The following is a 24603-nucleotide window of genomic DNA, read 5'->3' on the forward strand; positions in this document are numbered from 1 at the left end:
TCCTGTCTCTTGCTCTCTCTCTCTCAGTAACTTACTATGCTTAAAAGTGTTCAGAGCGTGGTTCTTTCACAACACTCACCTCAAGGTATTTGAGCTGAATGGAGAGAAGCAAGGAAAGAATCATGCGGGGAGGTGGAGGGAGTGTGAAAACCATCTTAGCAGGAGAGAAATGCGTTATGATGAAGAACTGAGGGTTGCTCTCAACGTTGACAATGAAGCTGCAATGTAAGAGCATAGGCTTTGGAAGGTGGCATTAGGGCCCAGTCTTGCTGCTCTTCGCTGACGGGGAGCACAGTAACTTCGCCTCTCCAAGATACCCACCTAACTTTTAAGGCTGTTTTGGGTGCTGGATGACCTGATAATGGAGCATTTAGCTTGGCACACAGTAAGTTGCTCTTAAAGTAGCTGGTGTGATTATTTCAGTGATTAGTAACAATAATATTTATATGACCAATGGTTAAGAAAGAACTCAAGGGAAAAAACCAGGCATCAGGTCAGGACTGTTTTGGTTTTTTTTTTGTTTGTTTGTTTGTTTTTTAATACAATAGAACGTTTGTATTTACAGAAGATCGTCTGGCAGCAGCCTATAATTTTGATGAATTAGGGATCTCTACTTGAAAGATAATAAAGCACGTTAGGCAATAGTTGGCACTGTTGAGCAAATCAGGGATACAGGATTGTGTAAGAGTTGAACTTCTACAACTTGACCACTCGGAAACATAAATAAAGATCGCCCATCTGTAACTGTGTTGCTGCACTCAGGCCTTCTCCTACCCCTTTAAATAGGTTTCTATTGTTTGGCTCTTTAACCTGCCTTTACACTGAAACCAGAAGGGAAAAAAAAATGGCAGTGCTTAGAATGGTTGAAACAGTAATGGCTTGCGCAGAATAGTTGAAACAGTAATGGCTCACATTTCCCGAGTGTTCACATGGGCAGACGCATTATCTTGTTTAATCCTCACAACAATCCTGTGAGGCAAGAATTCATCATGACCTTTGTTTTACGGAAGAGAAAACCAAAGCATGGAGGTGTCACCCATCTTGTCCAGGGCCACCCAGCTCATTGAGGGCACTCTGTCTCTGGAATACCTGCTCTGGGCACAATACTTGACTGATTCTCTTGGTGAATATAGTCTACTGCAATGGTCCTTGTCGGGTGCATTGGTCCTTTAGTCTAGTGGTCCAACGGTCCAGTGGTCCTTTTACCTACACCCCAGGGGATCATTTGGCAATGCCTGGAGCCATTTTTGGTTGTCCTGGTTGGGGAGGGGTCCCACTGGCATCTAGTGGGTGGACACCAAGGATGCTTCTGAACGACCTAAAATGCACAGGAAATTCCCTGTGTTCCCTACAACAAAGAATTCCCTGACCTAACATGTCAGTAGTACTGAGCGTAAGCCATCTGTTTTTTGTTGTTGTTGTTTTTTTTAGACCCCATGAAATGAAAGAAGTTCTAATATGGCAACCTCTAGAACATGGCAGATTATTTTATAATAGTTTCATTGGATCCGGGTCAGTTCCTTAAATGTGCCAGAATCATGTTGTTCTTAGATAACAACTTCTTAGGGAAAGCAGTGGTGACCTCTTTAATGTTGAAATGATTATCCTCAGCCTCTTCAGGTAAACCAACAGCAGTAAATGTTACAACTGCTTTAGGGGTCAAACGGAAGCTATTCAGAGGCTGACATTTAAAAATGAAGATGTGTTTAACTTGTTAATCCACTGGCATAAAAAGAACCTGGTCAGTCCCCCATAAGCATGCCTTCACTTTTAGGATGCCATAAACTCCATCTCTCACAGCCCTTAATGTCTCTTCCCTGGTTGAGTGGCAAGAGTAAGGAGGAAAATGCCCAGTATATTTGGAAAAGATGTTTACCGAAAAGATGCCCAAGTTCACAACTGCCCATCTTATTCTCTAGCTGTCGTCCTATGACGTAGTCCATCCATGCTTTCTATCTCAAGATCCCCCCACCCCTGCCGGTCATGAGCCTGGTCCTTGTTTTAATTAAGACCCAGGCTGTGTATTGGTTCAAAACAGCAACTAGAACTTTTTTGCATTTACCTAATGAGACAAAACCCAGAAGGCAATCACATTATTTTGAAGTTTCCCAGGCCCCAAAATAGCATTCATCCTTTACAAACTGCAGGGTTTGAACAGCTCATTCTTGTAACCCTGCCATCTCTAAGGAGCGAACATTGCCCCATCCCTGCAGGTTGGGGAGGGAGATGACGACATGCAGAAACACCACAGTTCAAAGCCGGGCTTTTCTGTCTCTGCAAATGGGTTTGCAGATTTCTTTCTTTACTCCTGTGGAAGGCAGACCTCTCTCTTAAAAAAGGAAATATACGCCAGAATATTCCTAGTAGGCTTAGGTGTATTTGAATAAGAAGGGCCATTTTGCTTTCCCCCAAAATAGTAATAGACACAGGACTGAACAAAACAGAGCCTGAACTGTGCATCTCTAGGAGGGACCTCACCGCTAGCTTAGACATGGGTTCTACCACGCACTGCCCCATGCTGTGGGTCTAGTATCTTGGTTGAAGCCTCACATCGGCTCCTATTGGAATCCCATTTGGCAGATGAAAAAAATTGAGCCTTGGGAAGATCATCTGGCTTTCACAAGGGTATAGGTACATAAGTGGCAGGGTCAGGATTTAAATACAGAACTCTGTGACACGTTACTCTTCCCCTTCTGACTGTCCAGGGATCCTGGACCAGTCTGTAAGATGCCTTCACTTTCTACATTTGTTACTGATGTGATTGCAAATCGCTCTTGGGAAGTAATGGAGTTGGTATGTATTCTAAATAAAATATAAAACGAGCTGAAGCAAACATAGGCAGATCTCTTAATATTTTTGCCCTTGGGCTTTCCCATCTCTAAAATGGTAATAATCAGCTACCTATTGCCCTGGGTTTTATGGAGAAAATACGAAATTTTATATATGTATGTATAAAAATCCATACCTATGTACTTATATAATACACATGTGTACACACATACCGATATGCATACCTACGTGTGCATATGCACAAATACACATACATACACACAGACACACACACATGCATGCATACACATAGACAGAAGGGAGGGTATATTCTGTTCCTGTACTCGGGAATTTTTGCCACCTTTTTGTACTACCCTGACTACAACTTTGGTGAAAGATGACGTGTTCTGACAGCCTATTTTTTGTGTAGGTCACATGAGATCAAGACAAGCAAATGTCCTTGGCACTTCACTATCCCCTTTAAACCAACCCAGAGTAACGGCAGGGAATTATGTGGATGCATTTTCCTAAAGTGGCTGGTAGAAAAATAACTTCTTATGGCAAACAAATCTCCTTTCAGTGGGTTTTCACATTTTTCCATCCTTGCACTAAAATGCCAGCCACCCTCTGGCTTGCATGCACCACTTTTTACTCAACGCAGTCCACTGACACCTCCAAGATTTTGTCACATTTCTGCGAAGCCATTTTGTAGCAGCAGGAGGCCCCAAGGAAAGGCACACGGAGCTTATCAAGGGGACTCAGGCAGAGTTGAGTGGGTCAAGAGTACAGCTTTTGCCCTGATTTTAGGAGTGAAAAAGAATGTGCAGTTAATCAAGGTAGAAAGAACCTGGCTTGCCCCTCCTGTCCAGCAAGAGGTCTGCGTGAGCATGAGCCTACCATACTTCCCTGTGTGCTTCCTAGAAAGTGACCAAGACTCTCTCACCTGTCCTCGGGCTGCCTTTGCGCCTTGCTTCACTGTCCCGTCCATCAGCCCTGCCCTTCCCAACACTCAACTGTTCTCATCCCCATTAAAACTTTTGTTAGTGCTTCTCAATATGATCTAGTTTTGTTGAGTGTTCCCACATTCTTTTGCAAATGTCCTGTGTTCGAGTCGTCATTACCCTTCACTCCTCCCTTCTGTGGCCCCCGTTATCGAAAGCCTCATGTCTTGTTCAGCTATCATATGTCATCTCTGTTCTCTTGTTTTTCTGAACACCTGCCAGGAAAGGAATTAGGAATAATCTAATCCAGACAAGATGAATTACATATTCCTATCCCATGGGTACTTTAAGAGGCCAAGACCAGAACCTGGGCCCCCCAGCCTCCATGTCCTGGACTCAATACCTCTTCCTGAGAAGGTGGAGAGCGGCCGTAGAGGATGATTTCCAAGAATGAGTGACTGCCAGATTTTTTTTTGCTCTTCCCTTACTCTGCAGATAGTCCTAAAAGATCTTATCTTGCCTGCTAGTTATAGCATGTGTTAGACTCAGTGCAGATTATTTACACGATGTACCTCTTATGTACGACTACATTCTGTGCTAATCTATTCAACAACACGTATTAGACATTACCAGTGTGCCAAGAGCAGTTCTGGGCTTGGGTGAACAACATGGGCTTGATCTGTGTTCTCAGGGCTTATGGAAACCCATCAGAATAATTGAGCTTCTTATGAAATGTCAGGCTAACTTCATAGAAGGTCAGATTGAATTACAATTTCAAGCTCCAATCTTGACCATCTTTATATTTCTGGGATGACTGATTATTGGCTCGCAATTAAAACTAGACCATCATTGAAGCTGAACAGGGATTATAGCCAGCCATGTGCCCCACCACAACATAAATTTCTTTTGTAATTCCTTTGTAATTTTAATGCTTGCCTCAGTAGTTGCCATTGCTTTGGCTTCACTTCTTAAATGCTTATTTTAATGTAAATCATATTAATAGCTAGCATTTACTGAACACTTCCTACACATCAGAAAGTATTACCTATATTTTATATAATTAGCTCATAAGCTGCACAGCGAGGCTCTGATGGAAGTACCATGGTTACCCTGTTTTACAGATGAAGAAACTGATAGGAGTTAAGGAATTACTGTTAGGTAGGTAGAAAGTGGTGAAGCCAGAATATAACATGGGCAGTCTAGCTCTAGATTCCATGTAGGTAACTTCTGTTTAAATGACTTCTCCAGGGCACATTAGTCACCTCTGGTTGGCTGGGTCCATCCAGGTCTCTTCTCATCCATGACCACCACTCCTAGCAGAAGGGAATCTTTGAGTGCTGTGATGTCTCCCCACCTTTGCCAATGTAGACCTTCATCTTTTGCCTGACCACATGTTAACATTATAATCCTATGTGTGGTATACTCTTCAAATGGTCAAAACAGCTACTGAGTTTTCCCAACCTTCAAAAGATGTCTTAGTGTAAAAGAATTGGATTATTATTAATTTTTAAAAAAAATCCTCTTATTGGAATAAAAACAAGGAACCAGAACAAAAATGCATTTGAAAATAAGATTAGTTATAATATTTTTCTTTAATGGAAACTAAATGGTAGAAAAAAATGTATTTAAAGCAGCCTGGGATAAATACATGAAAATGTAGATCACCAGTATCCCCACCCTGTAGACACAGTGGCTGGAACTGTGGGCATCTGTACAGTCACCTGTGAAATACGGAATGTGAAAAGAAGAATAGTCCCAAGGACAGAACTGTGCAGAAGTATGTCCCACATCGTATGGAGAAGAGGCTTCTACAAAGGAGACTGGAAAACAGTTTCATAAATATGGGATGAATACTAATGGGACCTAAAAGGGAGAGAGGGATCTGAAGAATTTAAAGAAGCAAGTGACCAATAGTGGGGAATAGGCCATATATTATAAAGAAAATGGTTGGCTTTTCTGGTGAAGACCTATCGGTGGCTATAATAAGAGTGGGGGCTTTGGGATGGTGGAGTGGATCCATGTTGTGGTGGCTAGAGGAGTAAATACAAGAGATGAGGAAGGAGAGAAAAGAGTCATAGCAATTCTCTCAGAAAAGAGAGCGGTGAACACAAGAGCAAGGAAACCCATGGTCTGGTCATTGGGGGAGGCAGCATATCTTGAGGGGGTGAGAGCGCTTGTTTGTTTTTTAGGATCAGAGGCAAGAGCCAAGGTGAAGAGGGTGGCTGAAGAGAAGGAGAGAAGAGGGATGATGGCAGAGCCAGAGCTCTGAAGGGACGGGAGAGGAAGAGACCTGAACACAAGTGGAGGGCTAGTGGTGAAGGGGAGGACTCTTACTGCCACATCCTCAGCACCATCTGTGGGGAGGATGTAACGCCAGGAAGGGCAGACTACTGGAAAGGAGGCCCAAACTGCAGAAAAATACCGTGTGTCTGAAAATCTCACTCGAGGGTGTGCCTGCTTCCGCCGCCAGCCTTATATGTACACGTGGCGGCCATTTCCTTGTATGCCTGTCGAGATGCCTGCCTCCCTTCTGGAAAGCTTTGTGAGAAAGCATGAATTTCAGGATAGTTGTTTGGGCGACTGGCTTAATTGTTTCTTTTGGAAACTTAATGAGACCCTAGTTGTTTAAAAGTCTCTAACTTCAAAAGGTGCTGGGGATTTTCGTTCTTTTATTCTCTGTGGCTCATTACTGTTTGAGTAATGTCTGCTTGTTCACCCAACTGGCTCCAGCTTTCTGGAGTCAGGGCCAAAGCCTTTCAGTCGTGAGCAATATCTAGGGTGGTCAGAGATCCTCACGGTTTGGTGTAGAAACCACGCACTGTTTTTACGAATCCCATGCACGTTCAAACTGTTTTGCATGGCAGAGTGACAGAAGTGACTGGCGCAGGCTGGGCTGTGTAGGATTGTCTTGCGTCACATCGACTCTGTAGTTTGTGAAGCTAAGTTTCAGTGTCAGCCCTTGGCCATGGACTCTCTTGGTGGAGGAAAGACCATAGGGAAGCCAAAGAACATGCAGGGAGAGGCTGGGCTCTTCCTCTTTTCCAGTCCCAGTTCGGCCCCCTCTTCCGATCTCTTTAGTTCCCACATCTTGATCTTCTGAGCTTAAAATCAGGAGGGGAATGAAGGCAGGGAGGGAAGAAGGATTGTGTACACACATGGAGAACAGGTCGGGGGAAGAGACAAAAACATTCAGCATCATTTTACTGCTTGCAAACTGACTTCACTTGCATTATCTTATGTGATCACCTGTGTTCTATCTGTTTAAAAAAAAAAAAAACAATGAGCCCCAGAGGGGCGCCTGCGTGGTTCAGTCTTTAAGCTTCTGCCGTCAACTCAAGTCATGATCTTGGGGTTCTGGGATTGAGCCTTCCATCGGGCTCCCTACTCAGTAGAGAGTCTGCTTCTCCCTCCTCCTTTCCTCCAGCTTGTGTTCTCTCTCTCTCTCTTTCTCTGTGTCAAATAAATAAATAAAATCTTCAAAAAAAAAAAAATGAGCCCCAGAGATAAGAAATGATTTGTCCAGAACTCCAGTTAATAAATATCAGAACAGGGGCTTGAATCTAGATCTTCTGGCTCCAAATCCATTTTCTTCATACAAAAGACTAAGGCATCATCTAGTAACAATGCTGTTAATCTATTAGAAGTGCATTCTTTTCTTTTAGCTGTACCACGATTGCATCTCTAGACTTGTAATAACGTGCCTTTCTAGGAAGACCAATGCCATATAAATATTAATTGCTGTAAATATTATTTTTATTTTTGCCACTAAAGTCATGGTTACATAGGGGAATTCTTTTTATTCAGTTAAATAAGTGTCCAGTATCTTTGGCAAATAAAATATTGTCCACACCCTCAGAAAGCAGAGAGAGCAATGATGGGAACATGTAGGCAAAATGCCCTGTGATAGAATCTGTAATGGACAAGTGCCTAAAATCTGTACAGAGAGCAGTTGTTCTTGGACTTTAGCATTCAACAGAATCACTTGGTTGGCTTATAAAAACACCAGTTGCTGGGCTCTGTCCTCAGAGTTTCAAGGATGGGGCCCAAGAATGTGAATTCCTAACAAGTTCCTAGATGACGTTGATACCACTGGTCCAGACATCACACTTTGAAAGCTGGAAGTACTTCCATCTGGAAGGGTGGGAGAAGATTTTTTAGGTGATTAAGATGTGATTCTTAAGCAGAGCTTGAAGAATTGAAAAGAGTTTACCTAAATGGAATGGCTGCAGTGGCATTCCAGGTGGACAGAATAGCATGCATAAAGGTATAAACAGATAGAACAGTGGATAGGGGATCCATAAGAAATTTCACTTGGCCATCATCCAAAGAGAAGTGGATAATGGGAAGAGATAAACCTGAGCTCATGCAGGCCTTTATGTGCCCTGCTAAGGCTTTGCCTTGTAACCCATCTGAAACAGAGAAGCAGCTTAGTCAAATCTGCATTTTATTTATTTATTTATTTTTAAGATTTTATTTATTTATTTGACAGACAGAGATCACAAGTAGGCAGAGAGGCAGGCAGAGACAGAGAGAGGAGGAAGCAGGCTCCCTGCAGAGCAGAGAGCCCGACGCGGGGCTCAATCCCAGGACCCTGGGATCATGACCTGAGCCGAAGGCAGAGGCCCAACCCACTGAGCCACCCAGGCACCCCTCAAATCTGCATTTTAGAAAGTGAATTAATTCTAGGGCAAGTACAGAAGCCTGGAGGAAATTCCCACTTAGCACCTAAATACGAGAGAGCTTCTTTGAACATCTATAATATTGTGCCCAGGGATTAATCAGACATGTGCTTGTCTTGATATTTCAAATAGTTAATAAGACACTGTTCCTTGCATACCTGCAAGTCAAAGACCCCATCCTTTCCGTCGGGCACTTGGGGGAGCCAGCACCAACACCTAGGAAACAACAGAGCACAAGGCGAGGCAGTATTTTACCAAAGACAGAGAGGAGTGGAGGCTTTCAGTGCTGAAGCAGTTAGCTAGGGGTTCATGCAGAAAGAACACCAGCTCTCCTTACAGAGCGAAGGCTTTTGCCTGGCCACCAGAAGGCTTTGCTGTCAAAGAGGACCCTGGAGTAAAGGTACAGAAGGTAGAACTAAACGTTGAAGGCACAGGGTCATTGAAGAAGCAGAGGATTTTCTGGAGACATGATAGAGGAGTGCAAATGAATTGTGGTTCACAACAGCTATTTCTATGGGAATAACCTCTGGAAGATTTTTTTTTTTTTTTTTATAAATCAGAGCAACATAAAGTCAGGAAATGTGTTGCTTCTCAACCATCTGCAAGCCCTCCCTCTCTTATCATCCAAGGATAATAGCTATCAAGGGAACAGAATACAAAGGCATGGGTTGGGGGCAAGGGACAGGGAAGACACATTGAGCTTTGGTTCTGGTAGGGCCAAAATGACAGTAGTTGTTGCCCAGAGAGTAGTTGGCCGTTGTCCGGGGAATGAGGTGGTTTGGCGATTAGGCAGCTCCTAATAAAAGGCCATCTGTCCTTTGCACTGGGATGAGGGCCTGGGAAGCCCTCCCTTTCAGCTCCCAGATGGTAATACAATGTGCTTGTGTGAGGGAGACTTCCTGGGTCATTTGCTTATTCCCGAATGTGCACATATGAAAATGTTTTTGCATGTTGGTTTTGTGAATTGTGTGTTTCCTCTGCTACTCTCCCCATCATGACCTAACCATACAACATTCTGTCAGGCTTTATCTTCTATCCAAAGTGCAGTGTGTGCTTACTGAAACAAATACACAAACGGATGTTTTCCTTGTGCCTTTTTTAAAGGGTGGTGGATTTGTTCACAGTGTAGGTTGGAGTCTTTGCTGAATTTGACATTCCAAATACCCTGACAGTTATCCAGAACTTTGATTTTCTGGCCAATACATCGTCCTTTTCTCAAATTGCTGTACTTGTAATTTTCATTACCAGGAGCAGCATATGACTTTTTCTTCAAGGTCATTATTCCCAATGAATTAAGATGTCTGCCTTCACAGACGTGACTTTCTGCATGCCAGGGGTGGAGGCAAAACTGCCACGTGGGATGGGGGTTGAGGCAGTGGGTGGGGTTCAGTGAGACTCCTCTGCCTGTAGCTCTGTCCCCACACCAGCCAGGCAGCCTGCACTGCTCCAATTTAAACCTCATTACATTAAGAGTTACTGCACGCTGCAGGCCTTTGAGGTCACACAGGAAGAGCTGAAGGTACAGCTAATAACTCAGAGATTCTGACATGCCAGACTTTGAGGTGAGAGGTAGCAGTTAGGATGCACGTGGCTGAAAATGCAGAAAACAACAAACCCGATTTAATCAAATACATATCATTAAGCTCAGGGAACGACCTTACTGCATTTATCATGAACTATATTTCAACATGATCCATCTTCCCCTTTTCCCCCTTCCACGATCCAAATTCCCCCTTTCAAACATTTCACCTTGGAAGAAAAACAGAGCAAACCAGAAGGAGAGGGGGCGAGACTTTGCCAAGGGGGGCTTCCCTGGGGCACATGGCAGCTGAAACACAAGGCCTCATTTTAATTGAATTATAAACTGTGTAATTATTTAACCTGTACCAGCTGGTCTCAAGAAGCTACCAGATTCCTTAGAGAGCTCGTACTTGGCCAGGAACATAAGGTACCTTATTAGTAACAAGAAAAATGCCTTGTGTACCTGTGTTAACCCCAGCCCCCAAAGAGCAAACTGCAGAAGGGGGGAAATGCTTGAAGTTTATTTTTGGTTTAAGAGACAGCCCTCTCTCCTCCTGAGTATGTGGTAGATTGACTGAAGTCCCTGTAGTCTCACAGGAACGGGCACCATAAACAGGATATCATTGCATCAGACAGGTAAAAGTAATTTCCCTAATTAGTCATTTGAGATTTCATTTTTCACTTGGAAGAACTGGAAATTTAATTTGTTTGTGACAGGCGATTGGCAAACTGGCAGTAGCTACCATTGCCCGCCCCCCCACCCCATCTTGCTGTCCTGACGTCGTCGTGGAGAAAGCATTGAGGGGGGTGGTCCTCGATGTAAACACTTGGCTGTCTACGTCAAGCTAACTAAAGTACCTTCTTATTGACAGATGTGCCCTAATTATACATTCCTCACTTGTAATGCTAGAATAATCTTAATGAATTTCCCATGATCATTTTTCTTTCAGATTAAAGATTTGTTTTCAATCCCCCCAAATTTTGCAGCAGTCTAAGTAATTTATAATACATTCTCATTGCCATAAGAACATTGTTCCCAAAGGTACAGAGCAAGATATTTTAGGGAGCTGTCGTTTAGGAATTAATGTGTGATTGAAGACAGTCCTTTGGTTAAAGAAATAGCTCATCCTATCTATTTTGTTTTAAAACATCCTTCTCTGCAGAAAGATGGAGTGGCGTCAGACGTAGTGCCCATAAATCATAGCTATTGATTTTACATTTGTTTTGGCTCATCTGATTTTATGCCCCCTCGTGTTGTAATTTGTTATCCTGAGAGCTGGTCCCTGAGTTGGTACTGGGTTGATGCTGGGAGGTGGTTTTTTTTTTTTTTTTTTTTCAGTTTGGATTAATCTGTACATGAAACAGATTAGCTTGCAGACACAGAACCACGGTCCTCTTGCTTCTCATAACATTTCCCCCGGGATTTCCCATGGAGCTCACAGATGCCACCCAGTGACATCTCTGGCAGGTGACAACGTGAAGTTTGTGTAGTCCAGCCAGTGTGGGCATGGGTAAAGCTCCTGGCAGCCCTGGGGGCTGCCGGAAGCTGGGGACTTCTCCCCCCGGCCCTTTACACCCGGACTCAACATGCACATATTCTGGACACCTGGAGCCTCTCGGGGCCAAAAATTCCTTCCATCCTCCACCAGTAGCAGAAGTAATAGGAGGGAGAATGTCTGCTTAGCCACACCTTGCGTGTGGAAGGGGGGTGCCTCGGAGCCTTTTTTTAATGTGCATCTGTTTCGATGCTTCTAGGTGGAGCCAGGGCTGCCGCCAGGTCCCCAAGCAGCCCATTTCAGATAAAATTAGACAGACTTTCTGCATATATACGTGTTGGACTCAAGTATCACTTCTTGTGTTTTGCCTTTTCTGGCCAATTTGAGTGAATGTCACGTTCTCGTTTTAAAATGCTGTTTTCTTCCCTTTGTCCTCTGGCTTCCCATTCAGTACTCAGTCACGTCACTGAAGACCATCCCGGAACTGTGCCGAAGATGTGACTCACAGAGCGAAGACAGATCAGGTATGGCTCACTCCCCAGCCCTCTCCTGCCCCTGACTCAGAGAGCAGAGGACTCTGGGGAGATGTTTCCCCCTCACACTCGTTGCGCCTGCCTTCTGTCTGTCTTTTACAGCCTCTCGCTTCCTCCCCTCTACACACATGCCCTCTGCAAACAGATGTCAGGTCATCCTCCAAAGGCTAACGGGACAGGGAGGCCCTAATGAGGACACGGCTGTATATGGCTCAACAGGGGCCGTCATCTCGGCAGCTCCAAACCGCAGTATACGCCGCAATTTACTGAAAACCCGAGAAACCATTGGTGACAAAATATAATGATGCAGGCGCCAACGAAAAAAATGTTGGACGAATTCACTACCCATATGGCCGGGACCAGCTTGGGGGATGGGGCTTCGTCAGCGTCTGAAACTCTATCAGGGATGCGACATGATAGGATCTGCAGGGAGGCATACTGGAACAGTTAAGATTAAAGCAAAGCTTGGGAGTTTAATAGTGTAAACTAAACAGAGAATTATGGCATATAGATGAAAACCAGCTGGTTGACCTTTTCTCCTTGCAGACGCCCCCACCCCGGCAAAAAGAAATAAATTAATAAAGGACATTCAGGGTTGTTTTTCCCCCCTCTGTAAATCAAATTAAGCCTCTCTCCTTTTCTCTTTGTGTTGGGCAAAAATGAAAATTAAAAAGGATGTCGATGGGCACGATACCATGGCATTAAATGATGAAAGGATGTTTATTGTTTTTCGGAGTAATTACTGTAAGGCATTGCCATTAATCGTGCTGAAGCTGGATCTCCTCTGATGGTAGCTCGAATCCTGAGAACCATGGGCTGTGGAAACCTCAAGATAATCGTCCGATCATGTGTATCGTGTTTCAAAATAAATAGATGGCCCTTGTCTGGGCAGCTACTAGAGTTCTAGGCCATTCTCACTGAAAGGACTTGCACAAAGCTCAGTCACTTGTCTCTTCAACTGCTCATTCACCTTTGACATTTTGCTTAGATGAGATGGGGCAAATAATCAGTCTTCCAAGGTTTATCTCTGTTTTTGTGAGGGAGAGTAATGCTTCAGTGTTTGCGTCAGAAACACAGAGAATAGTTCTAAGTTCTCATAGAAGTTTTCCTTCACCTTCAGTTTTGGGGAGGGGGCTCGGTTTTTGTTTTCTAAATTGCAAACACACTCAAGTTTCTGTCTGGTGTAGCAGAGGCTTTGGCCTCGAGGCTCCAGGGGAGTGCCTCCTGACAAGGCGTCCCCAGGTTCCAAGTTGGATCCTTGACTGGGGGCAGTGATGTGGGTTCAAGTTAGGGTTCAGTCACTTATCAGCTATACAACCTAGAGCTTGAGAGTGATCGTCTACAAAATAAAGAAGAAGCTTGTTCTGCTAATGTTACCAGGCACCATTAGGATGAGTTTAGGTGATGCATCTGAAGTTACTTTGTAGATGCAGGATTTTCTTCTTTAAAAGGTGGGAGTAAGAGAGAAGAAATAATAGCAACCACTAGCATCGTGCTCAGTGTGGGAGGTTCTGTTGTAAGCCCTTCAAGCACGTTAACTCAGTTAATCCAAAAAATGCTCAAGAGCTGAGTACTTAAGATGTTTATGTTATAGGTGGGCAAACGGAAGCACAGAACAGAGAAGTCAAATATCTTGCCTAGAGTCACACAGCAGTTAAATTGCTGAGCTGGGATTCGCACTGCAGCAAGTCCGTCCTGGAGTGGGTTCTCTATCCTTACTCATAAGTACCCTGAGACAGCTTGACTTAGTGACATTCATTTAATTTTAGGAGATTATCCTTTTAAAACTTTAAAAATCAGCATTTTCCCTTATTGATTAAGTGGTGAATTTCCCTTCTCTGTTCAGTAGCTATTCTTGCTTACCAAGGTAAGTGAATTAACCCAAGTTTTCAAAAATAATTTTTCCTGGGACGGGTCCATCCCATTTTCTCCAGGTCATGTGATTTCTTACTGCTCGCACAATATGAAATCGGACATTTCTTCTCTGGTTGAGAAGGACACCAGTTTCAAGTTCAGAAGCCTTTAAACTTCACCCAGAGCAAAGACCCAGTGCTCAAGGTCATTGGCAATAATTAGACCTGACAGGAAATTGATGTCTATGGGCAAGACTCAGGCCTCTTAATGGAATCACACATATACCTTCAATGGAATCACATGTACACCTAATTTGGAGGCAGTCAGACCACTTTCTAACGGAGCCAGAGTGGTCCTAGAAAAAGAACAGAAAAAACCATCTCTCCATAGTAGCACTGTAGATTATCTGTGAGCTCCCTTAAAAGAAATCTCAACATAGTAAAGATTTTTCACAGCTAGTTTCTGAAAGAATTGAGCCATTCTTGATTCATTCCAAGAGCATTGAGCTCTAGAAAAACCCTTTGCACCCCTCTAGTCTTCCTGTGTTCACAACCAGGAGGAGCTTGCTCTGGGAGGGCTTGCCAATTTCCATCTTCACGGTAATCTTTTCAAACAGGTGGCAGCAGAAGGCCCGCTGGCCTCTGAAAAGAGTCCACACCTTCTCTTGGGACAAGGGCATCTGCTGGGGAAACATTCCCCAAATTGCTGTTGCTTAGAATATATGCCACCAGATGAAGGCTCTTTACCGTTCTCAAGTTTGTTAAGCAATTTCTGTTTTGTGTAGGTTGTCAAATGCTACCGTCCATCCTTGCATTAACAAGCCCTTGATCAGATGTTCTCAGGCCCGTTTGTTCTTTTATTTATTCATTCAGCCGATAACTGAATATTTTGCTGTCAAAGGCACTCAGGATGTAGTAACAAATAAGACACCAACAAGGTCCCCGTTCTTGTGACATTTACATTCTAGGGAGTGACGAACAAAAGACAAGCAAACGAATACGTAAACCAGATCATTTCACCCAGTGAAATGAAGAGGTGACTCGAAGCGACGTGACAGAGTAACTTGTAGGAGTTGGAGGGGGGCACTTGTGGGGGTCTTGGGAGCGTTAGCAGGACCCAGCCAGTTGATAACAAGCAAAGATCATTGAAGGCAGAGGAACTAGGAAGTGCGAAGACCCGGAGCCAGGAATGAACTTAACATGTATGAGGAAGGAAAAGAAAACCAGTCTGCGACAGGGTGCTCAAAATGAAGATGAGAGCTGGGAGATGGTCAGGGTCGGACTCTGTATGACCCAGTGATCATGTGCGCAGACGTGGGTTTTATGCTAAGTGCCATGAGAAGCACCACCAGCAGGATGTCAGATTTTCTAAAATATTACTTGGAAAAAAGCCTCAGTATGTAGAATCATAACTCTCAGCAGAAGAAGGGACCCCAAAATCATCTAATTGGAGAGAGCAAGAGAGAGAGAGAGAGAGCATGTGAAAGTACAAGTAATAAAGCAAATGGATAAAATGCCGAAAACTGATGAATAAGGTTAAAATATATACAGGTGTTCTTTGTGCCAGTTATATATTTTAACATTTTCATAAATTTATTTACAAATGAAAAAATTATTTCCAAATAAAAAGTTTTTTTAAGGCAAAAAAAAAAATAATAATCACTTAGTCCATAATCCTTTGGATCTTCAATGAAGATCCTTATTATTCTGCTTATACGTCACAGCTCCAGTGACAGAGAGTTCACGGTCTCATGAGGCAACTCGTCCATGAATGCTAGTATCTTCGTTCAGTCAAAATCAGTGTCCCTCAAATTACCATCCCTCGTCCCTGGTTGTTCTTGGATCCATGGAGAATAGCATCCCTTCCTCGACAAGGTGCCACCAAGTGTTTAAAGATGGCGGTCGCCCTTGGTCTTGTCTTCTCCAGGTTAAAATTTCCCTCTGTGGTTTTAAGTCTATCCTGTTCTTCCTTCTTGCTCTCTGGTGGATGACTGCAAATCACCAGCACCCTCTTTAGAGTGGATCCCTCAGAAATGAACCTAGTGGTTGCTCCCCACGTGGTCTGAGGAGAACCTGTCAACCCTGCTCTTCAGCCTTCAGCACTCCCCATCTATATGCCTTGCCTTCCCAAGTATGCTCCAGAGACAGTGCTCATGCCTGGCCTTCCTGCCTGTTTCTCAAGTGTCCTGAGATGAGCAGGAATGTCAGAGGAACCTATTGGTGGCCTTGGAAGCCCCTCTGTGAAACATCCAGCCCAGAGTTCACCCCCCTTCATCCCTAGACCCTGGGCCATGCCATGGTGGGGTCTGAGAAAGACAAATGGCAGTGTTGTCAGAAGCCTGGGGCAGCATTCTTTTCTCCTCCATTAACTGTCCCATGCACATGAGTGTGCCCTAGACGTGGGGCACTTAGCATAAAACCCACGTCTGCACCTCTACCTGAAGGCTTTGACCCCTAGTGAAATCTGCACTTGCCTCTGACAGAAGCAATAGTTGAAACTGTCCTCTACCCATGATACTATGACTGAACTTCACATTTTTGTGAGAGAAGTTTTGAAAAGACGGTGAAGGTATTGAAGAGACAACAACAAGGCAAGAGGGAGGCGAAGAGGTAGAGACTGGACCCTTGAGAATAAACTTGGCCTGTCTTGAGACTTCCTGGTTTTCTCTTAGGTGTTCTTCTGGTCCTCTATATACAGCTTCTTTGTCCTCAGAATAATTCTCTGAGGGAGGACCATGAGTATCCCCAATTTATTAATGAGAAAGCCAAGACTTCTAGAAGATCAATAATTTGTCCACTGTTCTGGAGCTGGCAAGTCTTCTAAACCAGCTGTGTTGATTCCAGAGCCCTATGGAGTTGAACCAACTGAGTAACTGTCGCCCGAGGAGCCACGTGTGGCTACTAGTGTGAATCAAGGATTAGCAGCAAGGAAGTTATGTGTGAAAAACTTGCACCTCTCCAAGGAAGTGATTTGTGGAACATTTGCACGTATTCTCTGCTTAATCCCTGCTGCTTGAGTAGGAGAAGGGGCCAGAGCAAGGCAGGGAGTGTTAACTCTGCCCTATGGTCTTTGCCAAATAAGGGCTAAAATAGGCCAACATATGGTCTTCAAATCAGACATATTCAGTTTCATTGACTTCGAGTTTTCTTTAATTAATTGGACATTCAAATACACATTCATTTCAATTCACAGTGCTTTAAGGATCTTGTGATTCTTTCGAAATACGTATCTGCTAAGCCCATTGGATAATTTTCTCATGAAGGAAAGCAGATAAATGCAGGTCTGCCTCCAAGAACAAGACACACTGAGGAGAGAAAACTCAGTTATGGAACAGCAATAAATGGCCCCGGGATGGGTTTGAGAAGAATTTTAATGCCCACATAATATGGACCATAATTTGCGTGACAGGGAGAAAAGGAGAGCCATTCTTTTTTAGACTTAGTATCTGATATCTCTCTGGTAAAATGCATTTTGGTTGTCGATGTAAAAGCGTTGCAGATTGGCTCTATTTTTAGCCCCTCAGAGTGCAGATTTTGTGACAAACCCTGAACCCTTGAAAATATGTGGTTTCTCCAAGATGTTCAAGGATTTCAGCCAGCACCAAAAATAGTAAATTGACGTGAAATTTATCCCCTTGACCCTTCTGTAACATAGCTGATGATGCTAAATATGTAAACCCCCTATTTTCAATTTTATTAAGGTTTAATGCTAAAAGCTTGCAAGCGGACATCGGTGGGGCAGTTTAAAGGAGAAGCCTGCTTGTGACTCCAGCTCACGTGATGTATTGTCAAATGGACTCCAAAGAATAGGGAAACACATTTTCTAAGATCTCAATTAAAAAAACAAACAACAACAACAAAAAACGAACGCGTCAAACCCGGACTGTGAGAATTTCATCATGGTGAAAATGATGAAAATCTCAGTTTCTCTAACCACAGCAACAATGCACATACAGCAAAACCTCTAGATGAGAATGTTACCAAGCAAAACACTTATTTTTCTCTCTCTTTAGCAAAATCTTACTTACCAAGGTGATAACAATCCATTATAAAAAATGAAAATCGAAAACTCCAGCTCATGCTGCCACCACAAATAAATGTGACTCTGTTTCTTTCTAGCATTGTTACTGTTGCAGTCCTCATGCCGGGAAAGGGTTATCTGCTGCTTTTTTTCAGCTGCTACCCAAGGTGCGCGGACATCGTGTCGCATGAAGCCCAGAACATACCTGGGAAATTACACGTGCCCCGTTGGTCCAGAGGGAGAGACCACCTCTGCTTTAATCCATTAACATTTAGCTTATGTTCCCTAGAGAAAGAGTGTAAGTCACTGTGGGGCAAAACAAGAGCAGGGGACTATAGAAAAGTTAAAAATGAAACTTCGGTCATGTTTAGCAATGAAAAGGGCTCGAAGGAGCAGGGCTTCAGTACATCCCACACTTGGCCCTTCCTCTCTCCTCATCTGCACATTTCCTATCTTTCCTTAGCCAGACCCATGAGCACCAACACTCCCTGGTATTCTAAAACCTTACTAGCATTGTGGAATTAAGAAAGAAATGAGACAATATGAAAGGGAGAGGAAACTTAGGAGAATGGGGGTCTCCTTTCCCCCTATTTAGTTTAATTTTGTTGGGCTCTGAGAAACCTGTTTTGCACTCTCAAAATTGATACAGAAATCTTGGTAGAAGTGACTTCAAGAGTCTCTGCAGGCAAGAAGTATAAAAATTCTGAAGCAGGGAGATACAAGACAATCATTAAAGCAGGAAGGCAAAGACTTGAAGCTAAGGAACAGGGAAGAAGTAATACAGAACCAAAGTGCCTTGTACCTTGCGTGGACTCCAGAGTTCATTCCTGTCATAAGGGAGAGTGGTTTCCCACTCTCGTCTTCCCAATCCAAGGCAAGAGTGCGTGTGTGTGTGTAAGGGTGGGGGGCCGGTGATACTCGTTTTGGAGCTCCATAGCATCTCTGAGAGCATCCCATTTCTTGCTGGAAATCTATCCTTTTTCCTCCGTCTCCCAAAATTATATGCACCCCCATCTTCCCATTAAAAATGAGCCCTCTTTGGACGCCTGGATGGCTCAGTTGTTTAAGCGTCTGCCTTCGGCTCTGGTCATGATCACAGTCCTGGGATTGAGCCCTGCACTGTTCAGTGGAGAGTCTTCTGCTCCCCCTGCTTGCGCACACTCTCTCTCTGACAAATAAAATCTTAAAAAGAAATGAGCCCTCTTTGGGGCACCTGGGTGGCTCAGTAGGTTAAAGCCTCTGCCTTCGGCTCAGGTCATGGTCCCAGGGTCCTGGGATCGAGCCCCGCATCGGGCTCTCTGCTCAGCAGAAAGCCTGCTTTCCCCTCTCTCTCTCTCTCTCACTGCCTCTCTGCCTACTTGTGATCTCTGTCAAATTAAAAAAATATATTAAAAAAAAAAAAAAGAAATGAGCCCTCTTTGTCCACATACCCCCTTTGCCCTAACTCTTCCCTTAAAAAAAATAAAAGTTCTAAAAGAGACTTAAGTCACAGAAAAATTCTAGTGGTGTCTAGGTGGTTCCATCAGTTAAGCTTCTGCCTTCAGCTCAGGTCATGATCCTCAGGTCATGATCCTTTAGCTCACCAGAGTCCAGGGATCAAGTCCTGCATTGGGCTCCCTGCTCAGTGGAGAGCCTGCTTCTCCCTCTCCTTCTGCCTGCTGCTCTGCCTACTTGGGCTCTCTCTATCAAATAAATAAAATCTTAAAAAAGAAAAGAAAAGAAAAAAGAAAAAGGAAGAAAAGAGAAACAATTCTAGAATCTCATAGTTCAAAGATCCTTGGAAAGTGTCAAGAGTCAACTACAGAAGTCCAGTCCCTTCGGGGAGCACCTCACAGTGTGTCTCAGGGCCCGAGCTAGCACCATCACCATCACCTGGCAGCTTGTGGGAAAACAGACCCTCGGACCTTTCGGAGCAGAATCTGCATTCTGTAATAAGCTCTCCAAGTGAACGGTGCATATTCAAGATTGAGGAGCACTGACTTGGGACACCCTGGTGCTCATCTGGTGTCCATGAGGAGTGCCGCTTCGTGCTCAAAACCAAGCAGTAGTTCCCCAGGGTGGTTCTCAAGACATACAATGGGAAACTCTCCTGTGGTCTTTGGGGCCCTACGTGATGATGATCTGTTTCAACAAGCTTCTTCACATGCCCTCTCCTCCCACTGTCTGCCTGCCGCATCAGGGAACCTTCTTCAGGTCTTCCAGTGTGCTGTGTTTTTCCCATGACATTCCCTTCTCCCACCTCTCACTTCACCTCCTCAGGCCCCTTTCCCAGACTCCCTAGACCCCCATGTTCCAACAGAAATATAATGCGAGCCACTGACCTAATTGAGTTTTTTTCCCACTAAGAACCACATTTTAAAACTATGAACGAATGAGATTAATTTAATATCTTTAATTTAACCCAACACATCAAAACTGTTATTTGAACGTGGACCACACAAGCCAGCCACATTTTAACTGCTTAATAGCCACAGGTGTCTAGTGGCTCCCACTGGGGACAGTTTGAGCCTAGATGAATTTAGCACTGTTCTCCCAACTTTATGATTTCCTAGCTCTGTGTTTTAAACAATTATTAACTATTAATATCTGTGTCTCAAAGAATTATTAGCAATATGGTATTAGCTCGATACCAGTTTTCTCTAGTAGACTAAGTGTAATCTCTTATTTATTATGGAATCCCCAGCCCCTGACGCTGGAGCCTTGTATAGATCTGAGGGATAGATGGGCAAATGAAGGTGTGAAAAGGCAAAAGAATGCCTCCCTCTTTTGGCTTTTGTATCATAATTGAGATATGAGCCAGCCGATTGTTTCCTTCTTTTCATTTGCCATGATACCTTGATCCTTCAGGTTTCCTCTTTTATACCATCGGTATCTTTCTCTCTATGGGGTCATTACCCTCATCAAACAAGCACTCTCTGATCATCTCTTGTCTTAAAAAGCAAACAAACAGGGAGAGCCGAGGTGGCTCAGTGAAGCATTAGACTCTTGATTTCAGCTCTGGTCGTGATCTCAGGGTCATGAGTTCAAACCCAACATAGGGCTCTGCACTGAGTGTGGGACCGGCTTAAGATTCTTTCCCTCCCTCTCCCTCTGCCCCTCCCACCCAACCTTCCACCCCTCCATGTGTGTTCACTTTCTCTCTCTCTGTCTTTTTTTTTTTTAAAGATTTCATTTATTTATTTAACAGACAGAGATCACAAGCAGGCAGAGAGGCAGGCAGAAACAGAGGAGGAAGCAGGCTCCCCGCCGAGCAGAGAGCCCGATGCGGGGCTTGGTCCCAGGACCCTGGGACCACGGCCTGAGCCGAAGGCAGAGGCTTTAACCCACTGAGCCACCCAGGTGCCCCGACTCTCTCTCTTAAAAAACAAACAAACAAAAAACCAAAAAAAACCAAAAACAATCAAACTGTAACTCCTCTGGTGACTCCCATCCTTGTTCCCTGTTCCTTCCTTTCCCCACCCCCTCTCCCCCCTTCCAATACAGCCAACCTGCTATAAAGAGGTAGGGGAACCCCCATCACTGCCCTTCCCCCCCCTTCACTTGAAGTATCTCCAAATGACCTCCACCTCCCTAGGGAAGGCCACAACTTCCACGGTGCCACCTCTGCCGACACAGAGACTGTCCTCTCTCTTGGCCCCCTTGCATCATTTGAGACTCTTGGCCACTCCTTTCTGGAAGCATTCTCCTCTCTTGGCTTTGTGATACCACCTGTCTCCTCATTTTTCTCCCAACGCTATGACATCTCCTCATCTCCTTTGCGAGTCCTGCTCCTCCTTTACTTGGACTTTAAATACCCAAGTGGGGCTTCTGGATTCAATAGGACCCTCTCTCTTCTTGGTCTCCAAGTCTCTGTGGGTGGGGCGGAGGCTCCTCCCCTGTCCGGCCTTACACGCTGTTTAAGTGACACGCATCACTTACACGCTGCTGCTGCTTGTCTGGGCTTCTAATCCCCTCCTTACGTGCCAGCTGCGTGTTTATGTTGGATGTCTCATGGAATTCTAAAGAGGATCCTTGAATCCCGTTCCCTGACTTGTTCCTCCTTCAACGCCCCCTCCGTCCTGGGCATTCAGTTTACTGATACACGCACTCAAGTGACTGCAGTCCCTCTCCCTCACATTCCCCCTCACATTCCCCTTCGGCCTATCACCAGCTCCTGAGTGATCTGTGCTCAAAATATATGCCCATCTGTCCTCTTTTCTCCATCTTCTCAGCCACTGGCTAGGACAGGCCACCTGTATGTTTCATTGGGATTAATGGCATGAACCAGTCCCACCCATTTCTTCACCACCAACCCTTGCACACTCTGTTTCCCACAGAGTGGCCGGAAGGGTGTATTTTAAAATGCTAAGTGGATCCTTTCACTTCTGCATGAAATTCCCCCAGACACCCCATTTCTGTTAAAATTCTTCCTTGTGGCCAGGAAACCCCCAAATGAGTTGGCCTGTGACAACTTTGCCCAACCACATCTTTGACAGCTTTCTCTCTGACTCACTGTGCTCTAGAGGTAAGAACTATAGAACCTGCCAGACTTTTTTCTGCTATAGGCATTAAAAAATGTGCTTCCTTCTACCCAGATCTCCACAAAATGATCTCATCTCTTGTGTTTTCCCTCAGATCTTCACGTAGTTGGCTTCTCGTTCCCTGGTCTCAGCTTAAATGTCACCTCCGTGATGAGACTTCTCAACTGCTCTCTTCTAGGACCCCGCAAAGTGTTCTGCATTTTGTGATTCCTCATTCATCTGTATGCTTGCTTTACAGTCTGGTTCCCTCATGAGGACAGGGATTATGTCTATTTCATTCCCCTCTGCACCCCCAGAACCGTATGCTAATAGGTATTGAATAAATGGACTGTATTAGAGTATTTTAGCATTCTGTTAGTTCAGCGCTTCTGAACGAGCTTTGTTATATTCTTATCTTGCTTACATGTGAGATTGCCATATTTCACCAGTTGAAAGAACTGGCACCTGAAAGAACAAATTCTCAGTGATAAGATGACCCTAAATTTAGGCTAATGCCATTAACGATAAACAACGTAGGCAAATTCTTCCACTCTACTGTTTCTAAGAAAAATTGTTAAGGAATACCGTTTTCCTAATTCTGCTCCCATCCAGAAGCTTCTCAGTTAAGTGCTTACCAAAACCAAGGCAGGGAGCAGGCTTTGGGATTTAGGACCTCAGGAATCTGAAATGAGCTCAATCAGGTTTTACCACTGGTTTCTTAGATTCCATTACCTATATGTGACCCAAGTAGAGAAAATATAGGTGACTCAGTTGGAAAGCATCTGCCTTCACCTCAGGTCATGATCCCGGGGCTCTGGCATCAAACCCCACATCAGCTTCCCCGCTCAGCGGGGAGTCTGACTCTCCCTCTCCCCTCCCCCACTTGTGCTTGCACACTTTCTCTCTCTCTCTCTCAAATGAATAAAATCTTAAAAAAATATTAACTGCGTGTTTAAGGAATAATTGTAGTTTTGATAAGGCCATTATGCCCTGTTCTGGAAAGAGGGCTGGAGTCAGGGAACCTTGGTGTTGGTGGAAGAGTCCGCAGGCACGCTTTGCGATTTGCGACATCATACTTAAAATTCCCAGAGTTCTCATTTATTTCAAGTGAGAATAAGGAAGAACTGTTCATCTATCCTGCAGAGTTGTTGCCCAAACCTCTAACGAAACCGAACCCTTGGCCTTGTACTCAGAAACTTAGAAAGCCTTACACAAATACATGGTATTAGCAATTTAAAAATATTACATGAATCACGGAGCACTGCATCAAAAACTAATGATGTACCGTATGGTGACTAACACAACATAATAAAAAAAATGCTAGATGGAGGAAATTTTAGGAACATTCCAATTAAAGAATATCATTTTTGAGAAATTCGTAAAATACATGGAAGGTTTTTTTTGTTTTTGTTTTTTTTCATTGTTTATAGTAGTGCTTGTGAAGTGTATACCGAGCTGCCTCAGGAGACAGAAGAAAGGAACTCTGCCACTCGTTTACCCCAGGAAAAGCCTCTGTCTGCACTCTGCATTTGTTTGGCTGTACCTGCTCTTTCTCTCAGAGGCCTCCTAACTAAAACCTGGGGTCCAGGTGGGAGCTCTTGTGTACAGGCCCCAGGAGGGCTGTCAAGAGAAGAGAAAGCTACAGCCAGCTCTAGGCCTTACTCCTCTTTCTCCTCCCCTCCAGACCTTACACTGCTTTCCTCTCAAAAAGGAGACCAGGCTTCACAGACTTACCACTTTGCTTCTCATGGAAAACAGAATTCATTTCACTGTTAGCCAGAAAACAGGAAAGAATACTGTGCTCCTACCCTGAAGACATAGCCCCTCTTCTATTTCTTTTTCTTGGTTCTGAAGCTCTATTTCTAATGGGAATACCTAGCTCTGTATTTAGAAGTCAAATCCTCGGGCACTGGGGGAGTCAGCGGTTGGAGATAGAGAATAGAGAGATGGGGAGTAGAGGGTAGAGAGGAGGGATTTTCCCACCTCCAAACGTCCTCCATCTGCCTCCCCTTCTCTCCCTTCTGGAAGACCAGTACCTTGGTGTTCTTTGTCCTTGGCTGTAGATCAACCCTGTAAAACATCGCCACCTTCAGTTACAACTGGTAAGTGTGTGTCTGCGCTTTCCAGAAGGCACACGGAGCTTCCTCTAACACTTCGCAGATAGCGCCCAGAGCAAGCTGTCCCATTTCAGTGCTTAGTTTGATGAGCCTCTTCTCTGTCCCTCATCCTATGTGACTCTCCCTACAGTTCAGCACAGCAGGGAGAGAAAAGAAAAGAAGGAGCCTGGAACA

General features: G+C 44.3%; 1 protein-coding gene across 3 annotated transcripts in view; it reads left to right on the top strand.

The window, feature by feature from the left end:
- LOC122916393 (synuclein alpha interacting protein) overlaps positions 1-24603 on the top strand; it is a 236251-nt gene that overhangs the window by 156970 nt on the left and 54678 nt on the right. For 2 of the 3 annotated variants that reach the window (XM_044263724.1, XM_044263713.1), the window contains exon 3: positions 11858-11930. In XM_044263724.1, the coding sequence (XP_044119659.1) occupies positions 11858-11930 (73 nt within the window). Of the gene's footprint in view, positions 1-9018; positions 9163-11857; positions 11931-24603 lie in introns of all 3 variants that reach the window. The other variant, XM_044263735.1, reaches the window with a different exon arrangement.

Source organism: Neovison vison, chromosome 1, assembly GCF_020171115.1.
Source record: "Neovison vison isolate M4711 chromosome 1, ASM_NN_V1, whole genome shotgun sequence".
NCBI classification, from domain to species: Eukaryota; Metazoa; Chordata; class Mammalia; order Carnivora; family Mustelidae; genus Neogale; species Neogale vison.